Source organism: Pinus tabuliformis, chromosome 6 (assembly GCF_031772625.1).
Source record: "Pinus tabuliformis cultivar Carrire ecotype Pingquan chromosome 6, CPIR1, whole genome shotgun sequence".
NCBI lineage: Eukaryota > Viridiplantae > Streptophyta > Pinopsida > Pinales > Pinaceae > Pinus > Pinus tabuliformis.
The window spans coordinates 1,751,423,771-1,751,445,846 of NC_142292.1; the positions used below are offsets into that span (position 1 = coordinate 1,751,423,771).

At 41.3% G+C, this 22,076-nt stretch overlaps 1 protein-coding gene across 4 annotated transcripts in view; it reads right to left on the reverse strand.

The window, feature by feature from the left end:
* The window catches only part of LOC149265928 (uncharacterized), a 265,831-nt gene that overhangs the window by 197,327 nt on the left and 46,428 nt on the right, over window positions 1-22,076 (reverse strand). For all 4 annotated transcript variants that reach the window (XR_016260101.1, XR_016260102.1, XM_089429840.1 and 1 more), the window contains exons 3-4: window positions 1,028-1,139; window positions 676-788 (exon numbers count right to left, since the gene is read on the reverse strand). Coding sequence is in view for 2 of the 4 variants with exons in the window: in XM_089429840.1 (XP_089285966.1) it covers window positions 676-788; window positions 1,028-1,139 (225 nt within the window). In the remaining 2 variants the exon portion in view is untranslated. The remainder of the gene's footprint in view (window positions 1-675; window positions 789-1,027; window positions 1,140-22,076) is intronic.

Consider the following 22,076-nt stretch of genomic DNA (forward strand, 5'->3'; position numbering starts at 1 on the left):
AGAAAAATTTTGGTCTATGTCATCCTCATTTAACATAATGCAAAGTGCCTAACCTCAACCCAAAAAAATAAAAACATTAACTACCACTCTATATTGTTATTCTAATATAAGAGAATTTCTCATATTAGAATTTCAGGTATAAAATTTATATCAGAGTTGTCACAATCATATTTACCGAATCTGGAAAATTCAATAGCAAGTACTTGAGATTTCGCAAACTAGCAGCTCTTTTGGAAAAAATTGCCAATTGTTTCGACTTAAACAACCATCTATGCCTGTTTTGTATTGCAATGTATGCTTGAAATTTATCTAATCAACAATTTCAGCATCACTATGTCCATCCTTGAAAAAAATAGCAGATATTTTCAAACAAAACAACCATTTCTTGTGCTCTGTAGAACAAATATCTAGAGGCATAAAAAAACTGTAACTTGTACAAATTTAATTTCTGTCCTCACAAAGAGTGATACAGGTTGTAAGATAAAAATAGCCTACACAATACAGAAGAAGCATCTCTATTCTGCACACTTCAGATATTACTGCCCATAGAAGAAACCTCTTTCAAACAAATCACCAAGAAACCATTATTGTAACATAGAAGAGGAAAAGAAAAGGTCTAACACAAAAAGCCATTTGCAAAATCCCTACTGTAAAAGCAATATATGAAAAGAATACCTGAATTTAAACCTTGTCTTTTTATCCTCCGCCATTTATCTTTCACATGGTATCTACTCTTCCCAAGAAATTCTGATAATTTCTTCCAATTATTGCCATGCTCGGCTTGCAAGCTACAATCTCTCACAGAAACACTAATGAATGCATGGATCACAATAGATATGGAAAATAAAGTACATGTATAAATAAACAGAATCGTTCTGATTCAATCAAAATGCTGAATTGAATTTCATGATAGAAGCCTTATGATGTAATAAGTGACTCTGAGAAACATCAAAGAATGCCTTAGTGACATAGTGAGCCCCTCCTGTAAGAAATTATCGTGGAACTGAGATAACACTGTAAAATATACCTTTTAAGTGCACTGATTTCATCTTTTGTCCAACCACGATTTTCTGATCTTTCATACAGGACATGAGCTCGAAGATAAACACTCATAAGAGGTCTCCAAGGTAAAGAGGCCGCTGCAACCAGAAATGGAAGATGACAATACCCCCAGTCAGTCAGATAAAATCTGTTCTTCTAAGAAAATGAAGAATAAGCGTCTGCACTATTTTTTTCTATATAATAAGTTGTTGGCACATGCTCATCATATCATGTCACCTTCACATGAAATTTTTTCTTCCACTAACACCAGTAACAGAACTTAAAGAGGCTGCAGCAACCAGAAATACAAGACAACAATGCCTCCAGTTACACAGATAAAATCTATTCTTCTGGGGAAACAAGGAATAAGCACATGCACACAACGTTTTGTATATAAGTTGTCAGAACATGCTCATTGCTAACTTCATATGAAATTTTTCCTCTACTAAGACTGGTGACAAAACTTCACATGGATCCTGCTACCCTACCTGTCAGCAAGTGTACCTATATGCATTTCCAATTTGGCAACACCATTCTAAGCCCAGAGACTGCAAGTTGCAGCCTTGTAGGATATATGGACGCTGAGTATTATGGTGTCCTAGGCCTACTATGGTCATCCATGCCCAATCCCTCCAATACCTGCTCTCAACTCCTTTCGTGATACGATTGGAGGAGTTGGGGTGGATCTTCTGAGATACATGGTTTAGAAGAGCCATTGGTTTTGTAGGGGTGATCGCACTATATAAGGCCAGTAATGTTGATTATAGCAGCACCGTAAAGGTACTTCCACACAGGTCTAAGTTTCTAGATGTGTAGAGGTCATCCAATGGGCCTTTAACCTTAGCAATTAATTCAATTAAAGAAATTATTAAAGTAATTTCCTATTATAAGAAAAGTGAGTTAATATGAGTTAATGAGACATCTAAGGTGTACAGGGTGTGTGTCCAAGCACTCAAGAAGACAGTGCTCAGGGTTGATGTGAAGTTCGAGGACGAGAGGGCTCTCATGTAGTCCGTAGAGCGTGACCAGGGTGCAGCACAGGAGGAGCAGCAGGCCCCCAAGCAGGAGGTTCGGCCAGTTCCTTCGACTTCATCACAGCCGGTTGTTGGGCAGGCTGAGCAGCACGCAGTTGAGGAGAAGACACAGGAACAAGAGGAGAGAGTAGAGCTAGAGGTGCGAACTCAGCCTGTGACTCCCAGTGCAGGGAGAGCATGAGCCAGGTGGGCAAATCAAGGGAGGCTCTGGAGCAGTGCTGCGAACATCTCGATAACATCCCAATTTTATCTCGAAATCACAATTTTTTGGCTTAACTGATGTTTGCTGATTTTTACCAATATATTTATGGTATCTTAATTTTTCCAATGGTTGCCGCTTTTTACCAATAATTTCCCGATTATTACGATTTCTTGGTTTTCCAGATGCTTGCCGATTTTATCCTGATGCCGATGTTCGCAACATTGCTCAGGAGAGAGTTGGATCCCCCACCTCCACATTCAGACAGAGTAAATAGCAATAGAGATATATGGGGTACATGGCACTTTTAACTTAAGTGATCGACTCAAAGCCCTCTTGTTATACGGAGTCAGCTTCTCAGCAGGTATGGCGAGATGCCATGGTGGAGGAGTATTCCTCTATCATGTAGAATGATGTCTGGGAGATTGTGCCAAGACCAGTTGGCAAATCGGTGGTTGGCTCACGCTAGGTGTACAAGAGTAAGCATGCCGCTAATGGGATTGTGGAGAATTGTAACGCTAGATTTGTGGCCAAAGGGTTCTCTCAAGTCGAAGGGATAGACTATGATGAGACATTTACACCAGTGGCCTCGTATTCATCCATTAGGACTACCGCGGCGATTGCAGTGCAAATGGGGTGGAAGGTCCACCAAATGGACGTGAAGATCACCTTCCTTAATGGAGTTGTTGACGAAGAGATATAAGTCGAGCAGCCTGAGGGATTTGAGACTCTTAGCAGAGACACGCATGTGTGCAGGCTAATGAGAGCTCTTTATGGGCTCAAGCAGGCACCAAGGGCATGGTATGCCCAGATAGACAACTACCTTCTCGGATTGGGCTTCACCAAGAGTGAAGCTAACCCTAAACTGTATTATATTGTGGTTGAGGGCCAGCCTCTCATTCTTGTTATATATGTTGATGATTTGATATTGACAGGGGATGAGGAGCTCATATGTGACTACAAAATAGATATTGCAGAAGAGTTTGAGATGAATGATATAGAGTTGATACACTATTTCCTTGGGTTGGAGGTTTGGAAGGGTGATGGGGAGATATTCTTGGGACAGGGCAGTTACACGCAGGATATTCTCAAGAGGTTCCACATGCAAGATTGTGGGCCCATGACAACACCTCTAGTCACAAACTCGAGGAAGGTCGATGCTACCAAAGGTGAGCGAGTAGATGTTACTCTTTTTAGGCAACTCATAGGATTATTGATATATCTAGTGAACCCACGACCAAACATTTACTTCACAATCAACCAGTTGAGCCAGTTTATGGTTGATCCAACCAAAGTGCATTAGGTTGTTGCCAAGCACGTGTTGAGGTATCTCAGGGGCACAGTAGATTATGGGTTGTTGTACAGGCAGGTTGATGGAGTGAGTCTTCAGGGATTCACAGATGCAGATTGGGCAGGGGGTTCAACAGACAAGAAGAGCACTTCAAGTTGTGCTTTCAGTGTTGGATCAATAGTTGTCTCCTGGTTCAACAAGAAGCAGAGATCAATGGCAATGAGCACAGCTAAGGCCGAGTACATTGTTGCCAGCTTGGCAGCTTGAGAGGCTATTTGGTTGAGGAAGCTACTTGTCGGGTTCCTCAGTCGGATGTTGGAGCCCATGGTCAAACTGTGATAATCAGAATTGCATCAAGCTCTATGAGAATCCATTATTTCATTACCGCTCCAAGCGCATCCAAATCAAGGACCACCGTATCAGAGATTGTGTTCAGAGGGGTAAAGTCAGAGTTTAGTACGTGCCTACAAAGGAGCACACAGCAGATATCTTGACCAACACATTGCCAAGGGTCAGATTTGTCTACATCAGAGATAAACTGGGTGTTGTACAGAACACCTAAGAGGCAGTGTTAACTAGAGTTAGAAGTGGAAGGGTTCTACTAAATTTAGAAGTGCGCTAAATTTGGCGGAGGGGCCCACAAGTGAAGCTAAGGCACTGTTTACTTTTTCTTAATTTTGACTTATGAAAATTCTAATTTTCCTTTAGTCAAAAATATAGTCAATATTTGTCATCCATTGAATTTTAATCTCAGTTGTTCGTGGAAGATGGAAGGCCACGTCGACTTTATAAGGAGAGAAAGGGCGCAGACATAATAGACATGATTAAGCACTAGAGACTTGTGTGTTTCAGCTCAGCGAAGAAGGGTTTCTAGATCAACGCATTACAACAGGAAGAGGGGTCGAATAGCCTAAGCAATTTCTTCAGCGAACATATTTATCTTTCAAGGGCAAGTTAACTTGTGCATAGGGGTCGTGTTACCCTGTAACAGTTGCAAGTCAGCCTGTAATAGTTGCGCAAACAAGAGGGTTAGATTAGCATGTATTAGTTGTGCAGACAAGAGGGTTAGATTAGCATGTAACAGTTGTGCAGAATGCGGGTCAAGTTAGCCTAGAACAACTCTAAGTTAACATGTAATAGATGCGCAAATAAGAGTGCCAAGTTAGATGTAACAGTTGCACAAACAAGGAAGCCGAGTTGGATAAGAGTGCGCAGATCAGTGTGCTGAGGAACAACGAATTGAAGGGAAAACTTTCCCTCTGATTTGTAATCATTATTTGAGATCTTTGCTGAGAAGATTAATAAAAACACAAAAGTTGGCACATTTTCCCCAGTTGGGGTTTCCTAGGTAATTTCTGGTGTATTATTTATTGTGTGCCTATGTCTTTGTGAATTTATTTTTCCCAACTATTATTTGTTAAAATACTCAGCATATTTTGTAAAAGTGATTAGAGATCCAGTTTCAGTTTCTTCATCACAAAATTTTTATTAAATTAGTAGCTAGGTAATAGAAAGATAACACTTAACATGCGCAATTACTTTAGTGATTAAAGTAATTTACTTTTATAAGATAAAATGAGTTAATCTAATGAAATGCAAAGGTTTTTGCATTAGTGAATTAGATATAATCTCAACCATCAATCTCAAGTGATGTTGACATCTAATCTCAACCACTAATCACCTTGGAGATTACAGTTAGGTATTTGGTCATAACTCAAGCTTATTAAACAAAACGCTAGGCTAAGGGGGGAGACTAAGCACTGAGTGAGCACAAGACACTGAGAGAAGGACACCACAATGATTGGGTGGCGAAGGACTTCCATTCAAGTGTACCGGGTCTAAGGAAGGTGCAAGGGTACAACAAAGGAGATCCAGCGCAGCCAAGATAGATCGAAGGACAAATCTAGGGTTTGATCAACTAGATCACAACCAGAGTATGTTGTATATGTAATTTCCTCAAAGCGCCATTTTCCTAGTAAGGGAGCCGGAGTAGACTCTAATACTATTTTAATGAAGAACTATTGATTGGGCAGAAAATGTGTGTAATGTGTGAATATAAGATTGGTTGTGATTTCGTTGAATAAATTTTGCCTTTGTTAAAACCCTAACCATGTTTTTATTCAATAGATCTAATCAACTAAGTTAACAAATGATAGAATTGCTTGGGTTAGAATTTGACAATAACTCAAATGAAAAAAATATGTGCATAGAGACAAAATAATGGGCAAGTCACAACATAGATACATTAGCTTACTCAACATTATATAAGATAGAAAGTGAAGAAGAGCAAAACACCATAACTTGCTTGAATTAATTATAAGCGGGTGGCTACAACCTCAATCCTAATTTAAAAATAGATCCAACAGCTTGTTCAACCAGCAATGATTTCAGCGTTGGAGACTATAAATGTCTCACATATGAAACAGCCATTATAGAATTCAAAAATTACACCAGGCATTGGGATTTCAAAGAACAGTATCCTAGGATTTTATGTTCTCCTCTACAAAGTCGACTACTCAAACATGTTGACAATCCAAAGGATAATGATGAACACGATGAGAAGTGGAGGGAACATATAGCCATTTCTACTACAAAAATGTGATACTCCTAGTAGATCATCGATTTTTTATGACATTGATCTATATGTTTCCCTATTCAACTACAAATTATTAAGCTATCAAAATGAATAACACCTTTCGTAGGTCTTAAATCTCATTATTTATATGCTACTAGAAAAAACGTGCCCAATATTTGGTTTTGAAGATGCCTTTAGCTCTCTAGTTTCCTCTTGTTCTTTGATTTAGTGGACTATTTTAACCAAACTTCCAACTTAACTCATGCTAAGGGTGCCCTCACTCTCTCGCACTCCCATGGAATCAAGACCATGCATGTGAAATCCCCTTGGGAACTCCTAATGCCCAATCAGGTGCTACCATCACTAAGGGTAGGAACAATACCTAGGTCAACCCATCAATCAATTGGTGCAAGCGATCAATGTCATAGTGAGGGTCTACTTTATAGAGGATGCCACAATCTTTGTAACGACTATGAAATTTCATCTTTCTTGAGCACAATAATGTGAAGAGGGGGAAATCATGGGACCTAAGTTACCCCTTTCCTCGACCCATTTTTACCGCCCCTCTTGTGTGTCATTTTCTTCATTGGTTTTCTTTTTCTTGCATAGCTTGGGCGACAAGCTTTTATTTGTGCATTAATTCCCCCTTAAAAATAAAGTAGTTTATTGTTCATCAAGGTTGGGATATTCAAAGTTCCTTTCATTTTGATTGCTCATGCATTGGCCAAGAATTGGGCGATGTTGATCTCTAGTAGCATCGGATGTGCTCTAAGTCTCAAATTTTGCAGGGAGGCTTAGACACATGCATTCTCCAATACCCATAAATTGTTTTGGGAAATTCCACCCGGAGACAATTTTATTAAAATAATTAATTATTTTTTAAGGGACCTTAAGTCTAAACTTAGGAAATTAAAATAATTAAAAGGTATTAATGTAAACTATGGGTGAAACTTCTAGAAGAAGGCGGAGATCAAGTCAATATGATCCTAGCCATTAATTAGGATCTAATATGGGTCAATGATTGATCAACGAGAGGATTATAAGAGGAAGCTTGATGGGCACTTGGAGAACACACAGAAAGTTCAGAAGTTCGATTTTCTGAAGCAGAGCAGAGGAGCTACCAGGAGATTTTCGATAGTGGGCTATTATAGTGAAGGGCAGGGATAGTTGGGTTGGAGTATCTTCTCCACGACCCAGGATAAGCAGAGAGGCAAAGAGACATCAGGAGGAGGCAGCGCAAACCCAGGAGGGGTTGACGCTGGGCCAGAGGGGCCCACGCAGAGCTTGACGCTGAGCCAGGAGGGCTCACGCAAAAGCAGCGCAGTCTTCCAGCAGAAGTCCGAGCTTGCTGTGGGAGCTAACATTTCAGAGTCGCGAGGGCTGGAAACTACTCCAGAGGGCAAATGTTTCCCAATTGAGCTGACACAGAGCCTTTGGAGGCTGACGCAGGGCCTACGTAGGGCCAATGTAGAGATAGTCGGGGACAATTGGTTCAGCTACCAAAACAGTCGGGACTTGTCGGGTAGAGGGAGGTAATCTCACTAAGTTTTTCTGCCAGTTTAATTTCTCTGTAACTAGATTGTCAGAAGGGCATCCAGAGTTGTATTAAGAAACTATTGCATAATAATAAAAACCCTCAGAGTTGTTGCACTGATTTTCCTGCATTGGGTTTTTAAGGGGACATTTCTCCAAAAAATATTGTGTCATTCGTGTTGTATCTTTCTCTATTGTTTTGTTCTTGTTTTGGGCATATTATTTAATTGGTGTAGGTTGCAGTGTATTAGCTTCGATATTTGTTGTAGGAAGCAATAAATAGTTTGTTTCAGAGATTAACAAATAGGAGAAGTTTAATCAGTTGTTGCAATAGGGATTTTGGTTTATGGAATTTTCACATGGTATCAGAGCAGTGCAGGTGAAGCAAGAAGAATAGTGCCAGAGAACCTAGCACTGAGTAGAAGAGGGAGATCGAAAAAGTTGCAAGACGTAGCAGTTCGAAACCTGAGAGGGTTTGTGCAGTCCTAGCCGAAGGGATGATTTTCAAGGCAATGTCTCTTCGAGTGAGTCGATAGAGAGGAAGGACTCCTAGTTTGAAAGTTTGTTGGGGCAGAGGGAGCAGCGCAGAAGCCTCAGCGTGAGGAGAGCTGGTGAGACGTAGTCTTTCTGCATGTTGTTTTGTTGGGCAGAAAGACGTCAAAGGAGAAGGAAGGAGCACAGTTGAGGGAATTTCTTCCTCGGAGAATTCCTATCCAAGGAATTCGAATTCTCTAGAGCTGAGCAACAACAAGGGGCAGCTGTTTTTACTAGCTCCAGCAGGGAGTGCGTAGGCTAGCCCAACAGCGACGGAGAGGAGAGAGGAGATTTTCGACATTTGTGGCGGAAATGGCAGCCATTAGCTTGAGGGATCAGGACAGGTTGGATGCGGTATCCAACTACGTCGTTTGGAAGGCAACAATGTCGTTCCTTCTAGATGAGCATGCCCTCAAGACATACGTCGACAGCGTGGTCGTTGTCCCTGCAGATGCAAATCCATTGAAGAAATAAAAGGCTAAGATGCGAAGGAGAAAAGAATGATCCTCGAAGGAGTGAAGGATCATGTGGTCTCTCACATCGCTAGCAGAGGGATTGCTAAGGAGATGTGGGACGCTTTGTCTATGTTATATCAGGGATCTTTTGAGCAATGGAAGATATACCTTGAGCAGAAACTGAGATTTGCTCAGATGCAGAAAGGGGAGCGTGTGGATCCATTCCTCACGAAGCTTTAGGAGACCCGTGATGAATTTTCTATTGTGGGGCATACTCCTCAAGATAGACTGGCCCTCAATTCTGTCTCAGAGGAGTGGCAAGTCATTGTCCAGAGCAATGTGGAAAAAGTCGAAGTCGGGATTAATTCGGCAAGGGTCCAAAAGTTGAAAAACTCGTCAAAGTCGGGAGTTTTTTGAAAAAGTTGGCAAAATTAAAAGAACACAAAATTATTCATTTTTATTTTATTTTTTTTAACATTTAGAGTATCCACAACATCAAATAAATGCATTTCCACATAAACATGTAAAGAAAGCTAATATATAATATGTATATGAAGTCTAATGCTACATCACATATCAAAATAGTGAATCAACTCCTGAATTTTGGGTCCTATCTGAGTCTCAACTCTCAAGTGTCAAAATATCAACAAAAAAATATAATAAATGTATATCATGAGTCATCTAAAAGTCATCAAGTAATCAGTCACTGAGATCCTCTTCCCCTTTTAAATTTTGTTTCCGCTAATTGTATTAAGAAATAAGTCATGCATTTATTCAGTAGATTGTAATCTGCTTGGGTAATAAGGTGTCAGGTGGTAGGTCCAATGAAAATTAACAGTGAGTATCACAGTAGATGTGAAAATTAACGCTTGGTGACTCCAAGCTGCTTATTTTTTGAGAAAACTATAGATGTCAGATTACTAACCTAGCCTTGGCATCTATTATTCAAAAACTCTTGGAGGTAAAATCCACTTCTGATACATAACCTTTGCCCACATTTACAGGGAGTTCATCACTAAAGAAGATTCCCTTTCAAAACGTGCTCTCATTGCAGGAAGGATCTTTGTTGTCACAAGATTTCACAAGTACTTTGTTCCTGTCTGAAAAATGGGTTCTTTTTTGATGCACTGGTTTTGTTTTTTTTGGACAAGTTGTTGCTATTTGATCTTCATGACCTCCTCTTTGTTGTTTCTTCTGGAAGCATTCAACAACTGTAACAATGTTTTTGATGGTGTGGGGTTCATTCTACGGAAGACTGTTGTATGCCTGTCCTTTTGGTACTTTTGTAATCTTTTGAAGGGGCAGTGGCTGTTAGAGTCTGGATCACTGAAAGCCTAGAGGCCTAGCCAATGTATACTTTGCTTTCTAACTAGAAATATGAAGTATAAAGATTTGTTTTTCCTTGGAAAACAAAAACATATCTTAACCTCAAAACTAACAGATTACAAATGAGACTGCTATGCTCTCAAGAAGTATGACAAACAATACAATGCAATAACTTGAAAATGCATGGGTGGAAGCTTCAATTTACAGTTTTTTCACCTTTGCGGCCTCTTTATCCGCGGCCTGGGAAGGGAGGCAGACTTTTTGGGTCGACTCCCGATTAAATCGGGAGTATAAGGAAAAAATCGGGATTTTTTCCTTTGTGAAAAAGTCGCCAAAAAGTCGGGGGATTAAATCGTTTAGTTCAAAAAATCGCGCTTTTAGGATTAAATCGGGATTTTTTCCAGACTTTTTCCACACTGGTCCAGAGTATCCTGGGTAGAGCAGCTTTGTCGAATTGCGATGGGATGTGGGCAGCGCTAAAACAAAAGGAGCTGAGGAGAGACTTAGTCAAGGTTAAACTTGACGGAAGCAGCAGCAATGGGCCAAATCCCAAGGAGGAGGAGGAGAATGCAGCCCTTGCATCGAAGGGACAACAAGAGAAACGAAGATGTAAGTAGGACGTCTTGAAGATCAAGTGTTTCAGGAGTGGTGAGATGGGTCACTACGCTACACAGTATCCTCTTGGGAAGAAGGACAAGGATGAGAAACACGATCCGAAGCCTGCGCCCGCGAAGGTCGAGGAAGAGGAGTTTGCCATGACAGCCGAGATACCTCCATGAGGGAGGTGGGATGATGTGGAGTTGTAGTTTGAAAGAGCTACAGATGGGCAAGATCCTTGAGGAGCCCACCTCTTGGATCAATTCCTTACTATGGGAGTCCCAATCAGAAGTAGCAGAATGGACTAGTGTCAAATGGTGCCTAGGAGTGTCAGGGAGACAATTGCAATTGCTAGGAGCGCCAAAGACTGAACAGCGCAGAGCAGAGATGGCAACAGTGCAGATGGCACAGAGCAAAGGTCAGCAGCAGCACAGAATATTCAAAGGGTCAGCGCAGAAACTAGCAGCAGTTAGGCTTCAGCAGTCACGTGGTATCATACTGAACACAGTTAGTTCGGTAATTTAGGATGTTTTTCCGTTGTTGATGGAGTAGCAGCAACAGTTTGCAGTGCAATGGCAGTGCTAGCAGCAGCACAAATGCAGCACTTTAGAGGGAGTTGTAATATGGATGCAGTGTTGATAGTGGCAGTGTCAGCAACAATACAGTTACAACAACAACGCAGCAGTTGGTGGACAGCATGTCAGACATCAACAGCGTAGAGGACGATGTTATGAAGTCAAGGTGATGCTTCAGTGGGAGGCATTGTTAGAGCACATTCCTCGCTAAGAGGGACTGTTGATTTCTGGTAGCAATGGATGTGCTCTAAGTCTCAAATTTTGCAGGGAGGCTTAGAGACATGCATTCTCCAATACCCAGAAATCGTTTTGAGAAATTCCACCTAGAAACAAGTTTATTAAAATAATTAATTATTTTTAATGGGACCCTAAGTCTAAACTTAGGAAATTAAAATAATTAAAGGATATTAATGTAAACTGTGGGTGAAACTTCTAGAAGAAGGCGGAGATCAAGTCAATATGATCCTAGCCATTGATTAGGATCTAATGTGGGTCGTTGATTGATCAACGAGAGGATTAATTAAAATAATTAAAGGGTATTAATGTAAATTGTGGGTGAAACTTCAAGAAGAAGGCGGAGATCAAGTCAATTGATCCTAGCCATTCATTAGGATCTAATCTGGGTCGTTGATTCATCAATGAGAGGATTATAAGAGGAAGCATGATGGGCACTTGGAGAACACACAGAGAATTCAGAAGTTCGATTTTCTGAAGCAGATCAAAGGAGCTACCAGGAGATTTTCGATAGTGGGCTATTGTAGTGAGGGCCAGGGATAGTTGGGTTGGAATATCTTCTCCAGGACCCAGGATACACAACAGAGAGGCAGAGAGACACTAGGAGGAGGAGGCACTGCAAACCCAAGAGGGGTTGATGCTAGGCCAAAAGGGCCCACGCAGAGCTTGACGCTGAGCTAGGAGGGCTCACGCAGAAGCAGCGCAGTCTTCCAGCAGAAGTCCGAGTTTGTTGACGGAGCTGACATTTCTGAGTCAGGAGGGCTAGAAACTACTCTAGATGGAAAACGTTTCCCAGTTGAGCTGACGCAGGGCCTATGCAAGGACAGCACAAAGATAATCAGGGACAAGTAGTGTTAAATTTAGGTATGTTCTATGCTAGAGCAATTTATTTCAATTTTCACAATTAGCTCAATATCTTTTTCAGATTAGCAATCACATCAGCATTAAAGTAAACTGCATATAGAACATAAATATAAATCACAGAAGACAAGCCAAGACAAGAGGACACAAGATGTGGCGCTAGCCAGGGACAAACCCAATGTGGGGAAACACTTGATCAATTCTTCTTATATGTTCTTCAATAGTTCAGCAAAGAGAGAGAGAGAGATAGTACATTTACAACAGAAGTCAACACTTTGACTTTCTAGATAAGAGAATAGATCATCTCTAACAAGATGATACATGAGATCAGTTGAAGACATGTTGCTTCAACTGATTCTCCAAGGTGACTCCTTCACCTATCATTGTGTTGCATCTCGTCATCATGTTGCACCTCATCGTGCAGCACCATGCTGCACATGCTTGCTGTCCCATTGTGCCATTGCTGCACAATGTCATGGTTGTCCCGTTGTGCCACTGCTGCACAATGTCATGGTTGTCCCGTTGTGCCACTACTGCACAATGTCATGGCTGTCCTGTGTATCCACCATGAACCATTGCAACACTATGTACTTGTTGTCCTATGTATCCACCATGAAACATTGCAGCACTAAGTACTAGTTGTCCCATGTTGTACCATTGTACCATTGTTGTCCCGTTGTGCACTATATGCCATTGACCATTTTGTCCCATTGTTGTACCATATTTCACCAAGTTGCCTTTGTTGTCCCATTGCTTATCATTGCAGCACCATGTAGCATTGTTGTCCCACTGCTGCACCATACTTCTTGTTGTCCATACTGATGCATGTCCATCATTACCATGTTGTCCCATTGTTGCACCATACTGCACAATGTTGCCTTCATCATGCTTCCACCGATCACATCATTATGCCGTTGTACTTACTATGCCCATCAAAACTTGCCCAAAATTGCACTTAATGACTCTTGTTGTCTTCCACAAAGATGTTGCCCTCCATGCTACCCCTTTGAGGTAGTTTCAGGCCCAACACTTTTACCTATCTCCCTAACACAATTGTGGCATCGAAATCCCTAACTAATAGCACTTGCCAGCACCCAAACACATTCATTATTCATGCTGTCACTAGGGCTCTTCTCTAGATGTGGTTAGGGTTGCCTTGCTACGTATAGATTAGGGCAGCGTATAGGAGCAGGTATGGGCAGCATATAGGAGTCTTTTTACTGCGGCCAGGGCATCCCTTTTTGTTGCGTCTAAGGGCTGTCTCAAACCCTTCCAAAACAGCGTATGGATTAGGGCATGACTGCGTTTAGCTAGGGATTGATATGACCTACGTTTAGGGCATGATAGGACTGCATTAGTCTATGAATAGACTGTGGCTAGGGCTCCAAGATTAGGGCTATTGAAACTCCCTTAAATAGTGGACAGAGCTCCATTTGAACTACGACCAAACCTTCACAAGATTTGCGGCTAGGGCATCCTTCTTTTGTTGCGCATAGGGTCTCCTTCTAGACCTGCGTGTTTCCCTTAGAGATTCTTCTTTCCACTAAAACCCAAAACAAGTGGAGAAGAAGAAATCTCAAGAGAGTTGTGTGTTCAAATGACCTGCAAGGCACTTGTATTTATACCAAAACGTGGAGCACAAGTGGGGGCAGTTTAGTTGCTGGTCGACCTTGACGAATTGTCCCATAACACAAATAAATCCATATCTCCATGAATACTTATCGGAATCAGATGATCTTTAGATCAATCCTACACCTCTCGATGAGATGGATCTAAGAAAAATATCAACTGCCATTAATAAGATGACCCACATGGACTTTGGCCCTAGTTGCCAATTTTAACACTCCCTCTCAACTAGGGAGAACTCCATCTGCTGATCCATATGTCCGATTGTACTATCTCTGCCATCAGTGCCTTGCATTGCTGAGCTCTGCTCTGCTCTGCTCTGTTGAACCATGAAGAAGAAGAATTGATCGAGAATGTCTCATACCATTCTCTACTAACCCGAAGTTAGTTTCATCTGAAGAGAGTGTGTCATATCACTCTTACTAACCCGAACACAGTTTTATTGATCCCAGATCAATATCACAAGAGAGTGTCTCAAACCACTCATACTAATCCTAGATCAGTTTCAATGATCCCAGATCAATGGAGGTCATCCTAGCATAGGGAGTATGGTAGATACAATGATGCGTCCATCGATAGTACTACTATGGTCCCTAGCCCCATTTCCCTGCTCATTGATCAGATGAGAGGTACTTCCCGTGAGTCACATACTGCATGGGTAGGATGCCTCGACAGGAGAACTAATCATCCTGTCCACAGGAGAACGAATCATCTTGTCCATTGGTCGCCACGGGAGAACTAATCATCCTGGCTCACAGTCGCCACAGGAGAACTAATCATCCTGTTCCATAGTTGCCACGAGAGAACTAATAATCCCGGCACACAAGAGAACTAATCATCCTATTCCATAGTCGCCACGAGGTATCACAGGGAAAGGTTGAACCTGTCACCTTGTACATAGCACACCACCAGGGAAGGGTGAGTCGCCCTGTGATCGTATGTCGCTCCAGTAAGTACCCCAAGCCCCCAGAGCTCCCAGAGCTCAATGCATGCAACATGTAGGACCCTTGTACGAAGGTCTCTCAACAACTCCAAGTCATTCGGGAAAATCACAAATTTGACCTTTCCCCAAGGCTTTAACAAAGTGTCTGCGACATGTACATCAGTTTCAATGCGATGGAGCCTCCTCGCTCATTGACTTACCATATCCCAGATGAGGTAGTATTTGATGTCTATCTGCTGGAGCAATCATCGAACACGGGATTCCTCAATAATCGAATCCCCCCTGGTTGTCACAAAGAATCAAAGTGGTATTCATCATGTGTACAAAACAACTCACTGAAGAGCTTTCCACAACTAGGCAGCTTCACACGAGATCATGCTCATAGCTATGTATTCGGTCTTGGCAGTGCTTATAGCAACCGACTTTGCTTCCTACTCATCCATGATATTGAAGCAGAATCCAGAGAGAACCAGTACTGAGAAGTGCTCTAGCGCTCCTCCACACTGCTTGCCCAGTCAGCATTCGAATAATCATGTAGCTTCATATTTTCGGCAGTGTATCTCAATCCATAAGAGATTGTGCCCTGAAGATATCTCAGAAGATTCTTGGCACCAATCTAGTGAGGCTCAACCAAATATTAGCTCACCATGCTAACTGCAAAGCATATATATGGATGGAAGTTCACCAAGAATATCAATGCAGATGAGTTTATGAAACTCAAAGGCATTTCCCAAATCTGGTCCGGCATCACAACCATATAACTTCTGAAAGTTAAGATCCTCGAGGTAGTCACGGGCTTGCAGTTTACCATTCCATATCTGGAATCCAACTCCCTCTTACTTCTGCAAGTGAGAGGGTCTGCACCTGTCAGAAATAGGTCGTTTCTCAGAAGGTGTTGGTATGAGAGGTCTATCATCCACAACCTTCAAATAATGGTTTGGATCGGCTTCACTTTTAGTGAATCTCAACTTCATCAGACAGCTATCAATCCTCTCATATTAGGCCCGGGGTGTTTTACTTCAAGCCATAGAGGGCTTTCTTCCACCTGCATACATGAGATTCCCAATCATGAATCTCAAACCCCTCAGGTTGTTCCAAACCTGTGGACCTGCTACATGAGGGGAATGGTCCCCTTGTAAGATTTTCCTTCGGTACATCTCAAACATGTACCTTCATGCTCTTCTTGAATTCAGGCATCCCAGTCACCATCTGACTCACATCGTGTAGGGTCCTATAATAAGTAGACCTCCGGTGCTATAGATGAGATGTGTCAACTGACATGGTCCCCAATGGACCATCCTGCAACTTGATACAAATTGCCAACCCTGAACCCATGAGTAAAAACATCTTTTGAAAATTCTATGAATGCCACCCTGAAACCTTTGACTTCCATTGCCGAAATGGACACCAAGTTCTTCTTGTGATCAGGTACATAAAAGAGATTCTGTAAATGAATCGAGTTACCCTCATTCAATTGAGGGGTAATATTTCCTACACTCTTTCCGAGATAGGTGGCATGGGCTCCAAGTATAATCTCACAACTGTTCCATCTCTACAAAATTAGAGAGAGCACCCTTCTATCCATTGAAGTGCTTTGGAGCACTACAATCAATAAACCAGATTCCCAAAGAATCTGAAGGAGAGGGCCAATACAAGATAGATCTTCTTTATCTTATTAGAAACAACATTTGATTCTTCATACCTGGGGTTCCTTGCTTTCTCTGAGGAGTCAGTCGTTTCCTTGATGACCTACATTACCTGTCATTCCTCTAACCATTGAAGATGTCCCTAGAATGATTGTTATCATCATCAAGTGATGTGTCCCTACCATTCGGACACTTTTTCACATAATGGTCAAACTAGTTATCTGCCTTTCCTTCCTCCCTGAGATCTGGTCTTCCCAATGAAGTGATCTTTAGGTAGGCCATATTTCACAGCGCTATTCTAATAATATTCTCTGCTTCGATTCCACCCTTGGTGAATTTGAAGAGGGATGAGGAATCCATTGAGCCTTTTGTCCTTTCCCAACTGTTTTCGATGATTGCTCTTTCACTCTTGCTTGGGCATTGTCTTCACCTCAGCTCTGATACCATGTTAAATTTAGGTATGTTCTATGCTAGAGCAATTTATTTAAATTTTCACAGTTAGCTCAATATCTTTTCCAGATTAGCAATCACATCAGCATTAAAGTAAACTACAAATAGAACATAAATATAAATCGCAGAAGACAAGCCAAGACAAGAGGACACAAGATGTGGCGCTAGCCAGGGACAAACCCCAATGTGGGGAAACACTTGATCGATTCTCCTTATATGTTCTTCAAAAGTTCAGCACAGAGAGAGAGAAAGAGATAGTACATTTACAACAGAAGTCAACACTTTGACTTTCTAGATAAGAGAATTGATCATCTCTAACAAGATGATACATGAGATCAGTTGAAGACATGCTGCTTCAATTGATTCTCCAAAGTGACTCCTTCACCTATCATTGTGCTGCATCTCGTCATCATGTTGATCCTCATCATTCAGCACCATACTGCACATGCTTGCTGTCCCATTGTGCCACTACTGCACAATGTCATGGTTGCCCCGTTGTGCCACTACTGCACGATGTCATGGTTGTCCCATTGTGCCACTACTGCACAATGTCATGGCTATCTTGCGTATCCACCATGAACCATTGCAGCACTATGTACTCGTTGTCCTATGTATCCACCATGAAACATCGCAGCACTAAATACTAGTTGTCCCATGTTGTAACATTGTACCATTGTTGTCCCGTTGTGCACTATATGCCATTGACCATTGTTGTACCATATTTCACCAAGTTGCCTTTGTTGTCCCATTGCTTATCATTGCAGCACCATGTAGCATTGTTGTCCCATTGTTGCGCCATAATTCTTACTGTCCATACTGCTGCATGTCCATCATTACCATGTTGTCCCATTGTTGCACCATACTGCACAATGTTGCCTTCATCATGCTACCACCAATCACATCATTATGTCGTTGTACTTACTGTGCACTGCTGCAATTCTGGGACTGGTTAGGGTACTAACCACAGTCCCTAACAGCCCATCAAAACTAGCCCAGAATTGCACTTAATGACTGTTGTTGTCTTCCACAGAGATGCTGCCCTCCATGCTGCCCCTTTGAGGTAGTTTCAGGCCCAACACTTTTACCTATCTCCCTAACACAGCTGTGGCATCCAAATGCCTAACTAATAGCACTTGCCAGCACCCAAACACATTCATTCTTCATGTTGTCACTAGGGCTCTTCTCTTGTTGTGGTTAGGGCTGCCTTGCTGCGTATAGATTAGGGCAGCGTATAGGAGCAGGTATGGGCAGCGTATAGGAGTCTTTTTACTGCGGCCAGGGCATCCCTTTTTGCTGCATCTAAGGGCTGTCTCAAACCCTTCCAAAACAGCGTATGGATTAGGGCATGACTGCGTTTAGCTAGGGCTTGATATGACCTACGTTTAGGGCATGATAGGACTGCGTTAGTCTATGAATAGACTACGGCTAGCGCTCCAATATTAGGGCTATTGAAGCTCCTTTAAACAGTGGACATAGCTCCCTTTGAACTACGGCCAAACCTTCACAAGACCTGCGGCTAAGGCATCCTTCTTTTGTTGCGCATAGGGTCTCCTTCTATACCTGTGTTTTTCCCTTAGAGATTCTTCTTTCCACTAAAACCCAAAACAAGTGGAGAAGAAGAAATCTCAAGAGAGTTGTGTGTTCAAATGACTTGCAAGGCACTTGTATTTATACCAAAACGTGGAGCACAAGTGGGGGCAGTTTAGTTGTTGGTCAACCTTAACGAATTGTCCCATAACACAAATAAATCCATATCTCCATGAATACTTATTGGAATCGGATGATCTTTAGATCAATCCTACACCTCTCAATGAGAGGGATCTAAGAAAAATATTAGCTGCCATAAATAAGATGACCCACATGGAGTTTGGCCCTAGTTGCCAATTTTAACAATTAGTTTAGCTGTCGGAACAGTCGAGACTTACCGAGTAGAGTGAGGTAATCTCACTAAGTTTAACTGTCAGTTTATTTTCTCTGTAACTAGATTGCCAGAAGGGCATCCAAAGTTGTATTCAAAAACTACTGCATAATAATAAAAACCCTCAGAGTTGTTGCACCAATTTTCCTGCATTGGGTTTTTCCTGGGACATTTGTCCAAAAAATACGGTGTCATTTGTGTTGTATCTTTCTCTATTGTCTTGTTCTTGTTTTGGGCATATTATTTAATTGGTGTAGGTTGCAGTGTATTAGCTTCGATATTTGTTGTAGGAAGCAGTAAATAATTTGTTTTAGCGATTAACAAATAGGAGAAGTTTAATCAGTTGCTGCAGTAGGGATTCCAGTTTACGGAATTTTCACAGGCAAGGGCTACTAAAGGGTGTAGAGCTCAAGGTAGGATTTTGTCCACATTTTATCATACCCTAGCCAAATTTTTGCATTTTATCATTAAGGCTCATGCCCCTTTTCCTTTTGTTGCATAACCTCTTAGGGAAAAGTTTCCACACCCCTTCTCAAGAATGAGGAAAATAAGGAACCAATACTAGTGACAGATAGAAATCAACCTGAAAATGAGACATGGATAAAGGGGACATATCGAAAGTGTTAAGTATGGACCACCATGGACAACAACATCAATCAAGGCCTTCTATTTGTGCCCCTCCTAGATAGTGGAAAAAAAAAAGGCATCAAGGAAGGTCAAACTGGACAAGGGGTAAGCAAGAACCACCAAGGTGAAGCATCAAAATGAGAATACAACTAAAAGCAAACTATCATCCAATTCAACCTATGATCCATACTAGAATACTCTTAAACATTAAATGAAATCACGTGTTTACAGAAAAGGTTAGTGTACCTTATATTGGATTACCCACCTTCATCTAATGAGTAAGCTAGATATCATAAAGCACTAGCCAGAGCATGCATAGAGGGCCTTTGAGCATAGCTATCTATAGATCATCACAAGGTTGCTAGTTGACAAGTTGATCAAAATGGGAGAATTTTCTTCTCCAAGGGGTTAACCACTTCGGTGGATAATATGCCCAATGAGGTATTGAGCCCAAGTTGTAAATTGTTCACATCAAACACTTAGAAAGTAAGCGAAGGCCCTAATTGGGGCATCGACATCGATTAAGAAATTGACTTTTATGTACATCTCAAACAATGTGCAAACATTCTTATGAAGATTCTCGACAGACATGGAGGTTCTTGTCCATGTGTCATATTCTCATTAGGTCACCTGTCCCTCCTAAACTCCACATGGCAAGCAACGATATTGTCCGCTGGAGATTCCCATCCAAGTGCCTTCTCCTCATTGTGCCACTATTCCCACCATAGTATGGACCTTTGATTTGCCTTTGATGTTAAATCTTTTTTTTCGAACTCTAAAAACTCGTTGAGCAAACACATATGAAGTGACTAAGGGTCTCAATGGAGCTATCGAGCTTGATAAGGAAATTGACCACATCGAACACCTAGGAAGTGAGTCAAGGGCCAAACAAGGACATTGAACTCAATCAGAAAATTGACCTTTTTGAACTCCCCGAACAATGTGCAAAATCTTTTGTTGAAGATTCTCGACAAACATAAAAATTCTTGTCCTCATGAAGATACTTGTCCTCATGTCCCCTTCCCATAGGGCCACCAATCTCTCTTGAGCACCACGTGGCAGGCAGTGGCATTGTACATGTGGAGATTCCCCACCTAGGTAACAAGGCATAGCTCTTAAAAGTCCCATGTATGTATCTTGCATGTCTAACATGTGCCATGCTAGGACACATGTCCAAGATGTATTTGGCATGTGTACTAAAACAAGACATGTCAAAAACATGCCCTAGATATTTCTGAAGCGTGTCCATGGAAAATAGACTCGTGGATCCTCTGTAAGTGATTTTTCACTCTTTTCTCACTTTCAAATACAGGGAAGGAACCCTCATGGTCTGTTATTATGCACATGAAGGGTAAAATTGAGATTTGAAGGGATTATAAGTTCATCTAGTTGTCCTTCCAAACCCTTGCCCCCATGTCTCTTTCATTTGCCTTTGATTTGCCTTCTCTCCTTCCATTTACTTTATCTTAGTTGGAAATATCTCCCTCTTTCTTAGTTCCACAACCATTTTTAGATGTTGTGGCTTCTTCCATCCCTCTTTTTATTTCATTCTCCTTTGTGTCCCTCCACTTCCTTCCAAGCCCTAACTTCCTTTTCCATTCCTTAATTCTTGCATTTTACTCAAGGTTGCACGAAACGGGGAAACGGGTATGAGTTTCCGAAACGGGAAGCGATACGAAACGCGACCTCCCCAAATTTTGGAAACGGGGAAATGCGAATATATATATATATATATATATATATATATATATATATATATATATTAGGAATTTAAGAAATATGTGCAATCATAAAGCATATATGATACATTCTAATTTATTACATTATGATAAAATTGTCAATTGTCAATGCATAGACTATAAGTATCTAAATTTACATCACATTTACTCATGAATAATCACATAATGAAAATAGAAATATCCAAAATCAGCCACGAGAAATTTCTAATTTTTTGTCTCGTGGTTGATTGGGAGTCTCCTCCTACATAGTCGAATGACCTTAGTGCTCTTGATTAAATACAAGTTTCATACCCTAGTACCCTACATTCTCTTGATTATTGGGAGTCTCCCCTGCATAGAGGGCTTTGTTCTCTCGATTAAATACAAGTTCCATACCCTAGTTCATGATAAAATCCAATGGAAACATTGAAATCCCCCCAATCCTGAAATCCTGAAAAACAGATAAGTCTGCTGGATTTTGAGTAAGATCTAAAATTCTACTTTCTCCATATGAAATCCAATGACGGCGAAACCACTCTCAAACATCCTGAGTCATTTCATGGTAATGTTAAAAATTTAAGTAAAAGGATGAAAATGAAAAATAAAGGAGAATATCACTTTTACTTTAAGAATTTAACATTACCATGAACTGCATATGAACACTAGGGCAAACAAATGTAAGAGATCTACATTAGAAAAAAAAAATAAAAAAACAAATGTTTTTTTTGGGGAAACGTGGTCTGTACGGCTTGGAAACGCGTTTCCGGCCGTACGGCCACGTTTCCGTTTCGGGAAACGTGGCCGTACGGCCGGAAACGCGTTTCCAGGCCGTACGGTACGGGGAAACGCGTTTCGTTTCGTTTCCCCTGGCGAAACGCCCCCTAGGGCCACGT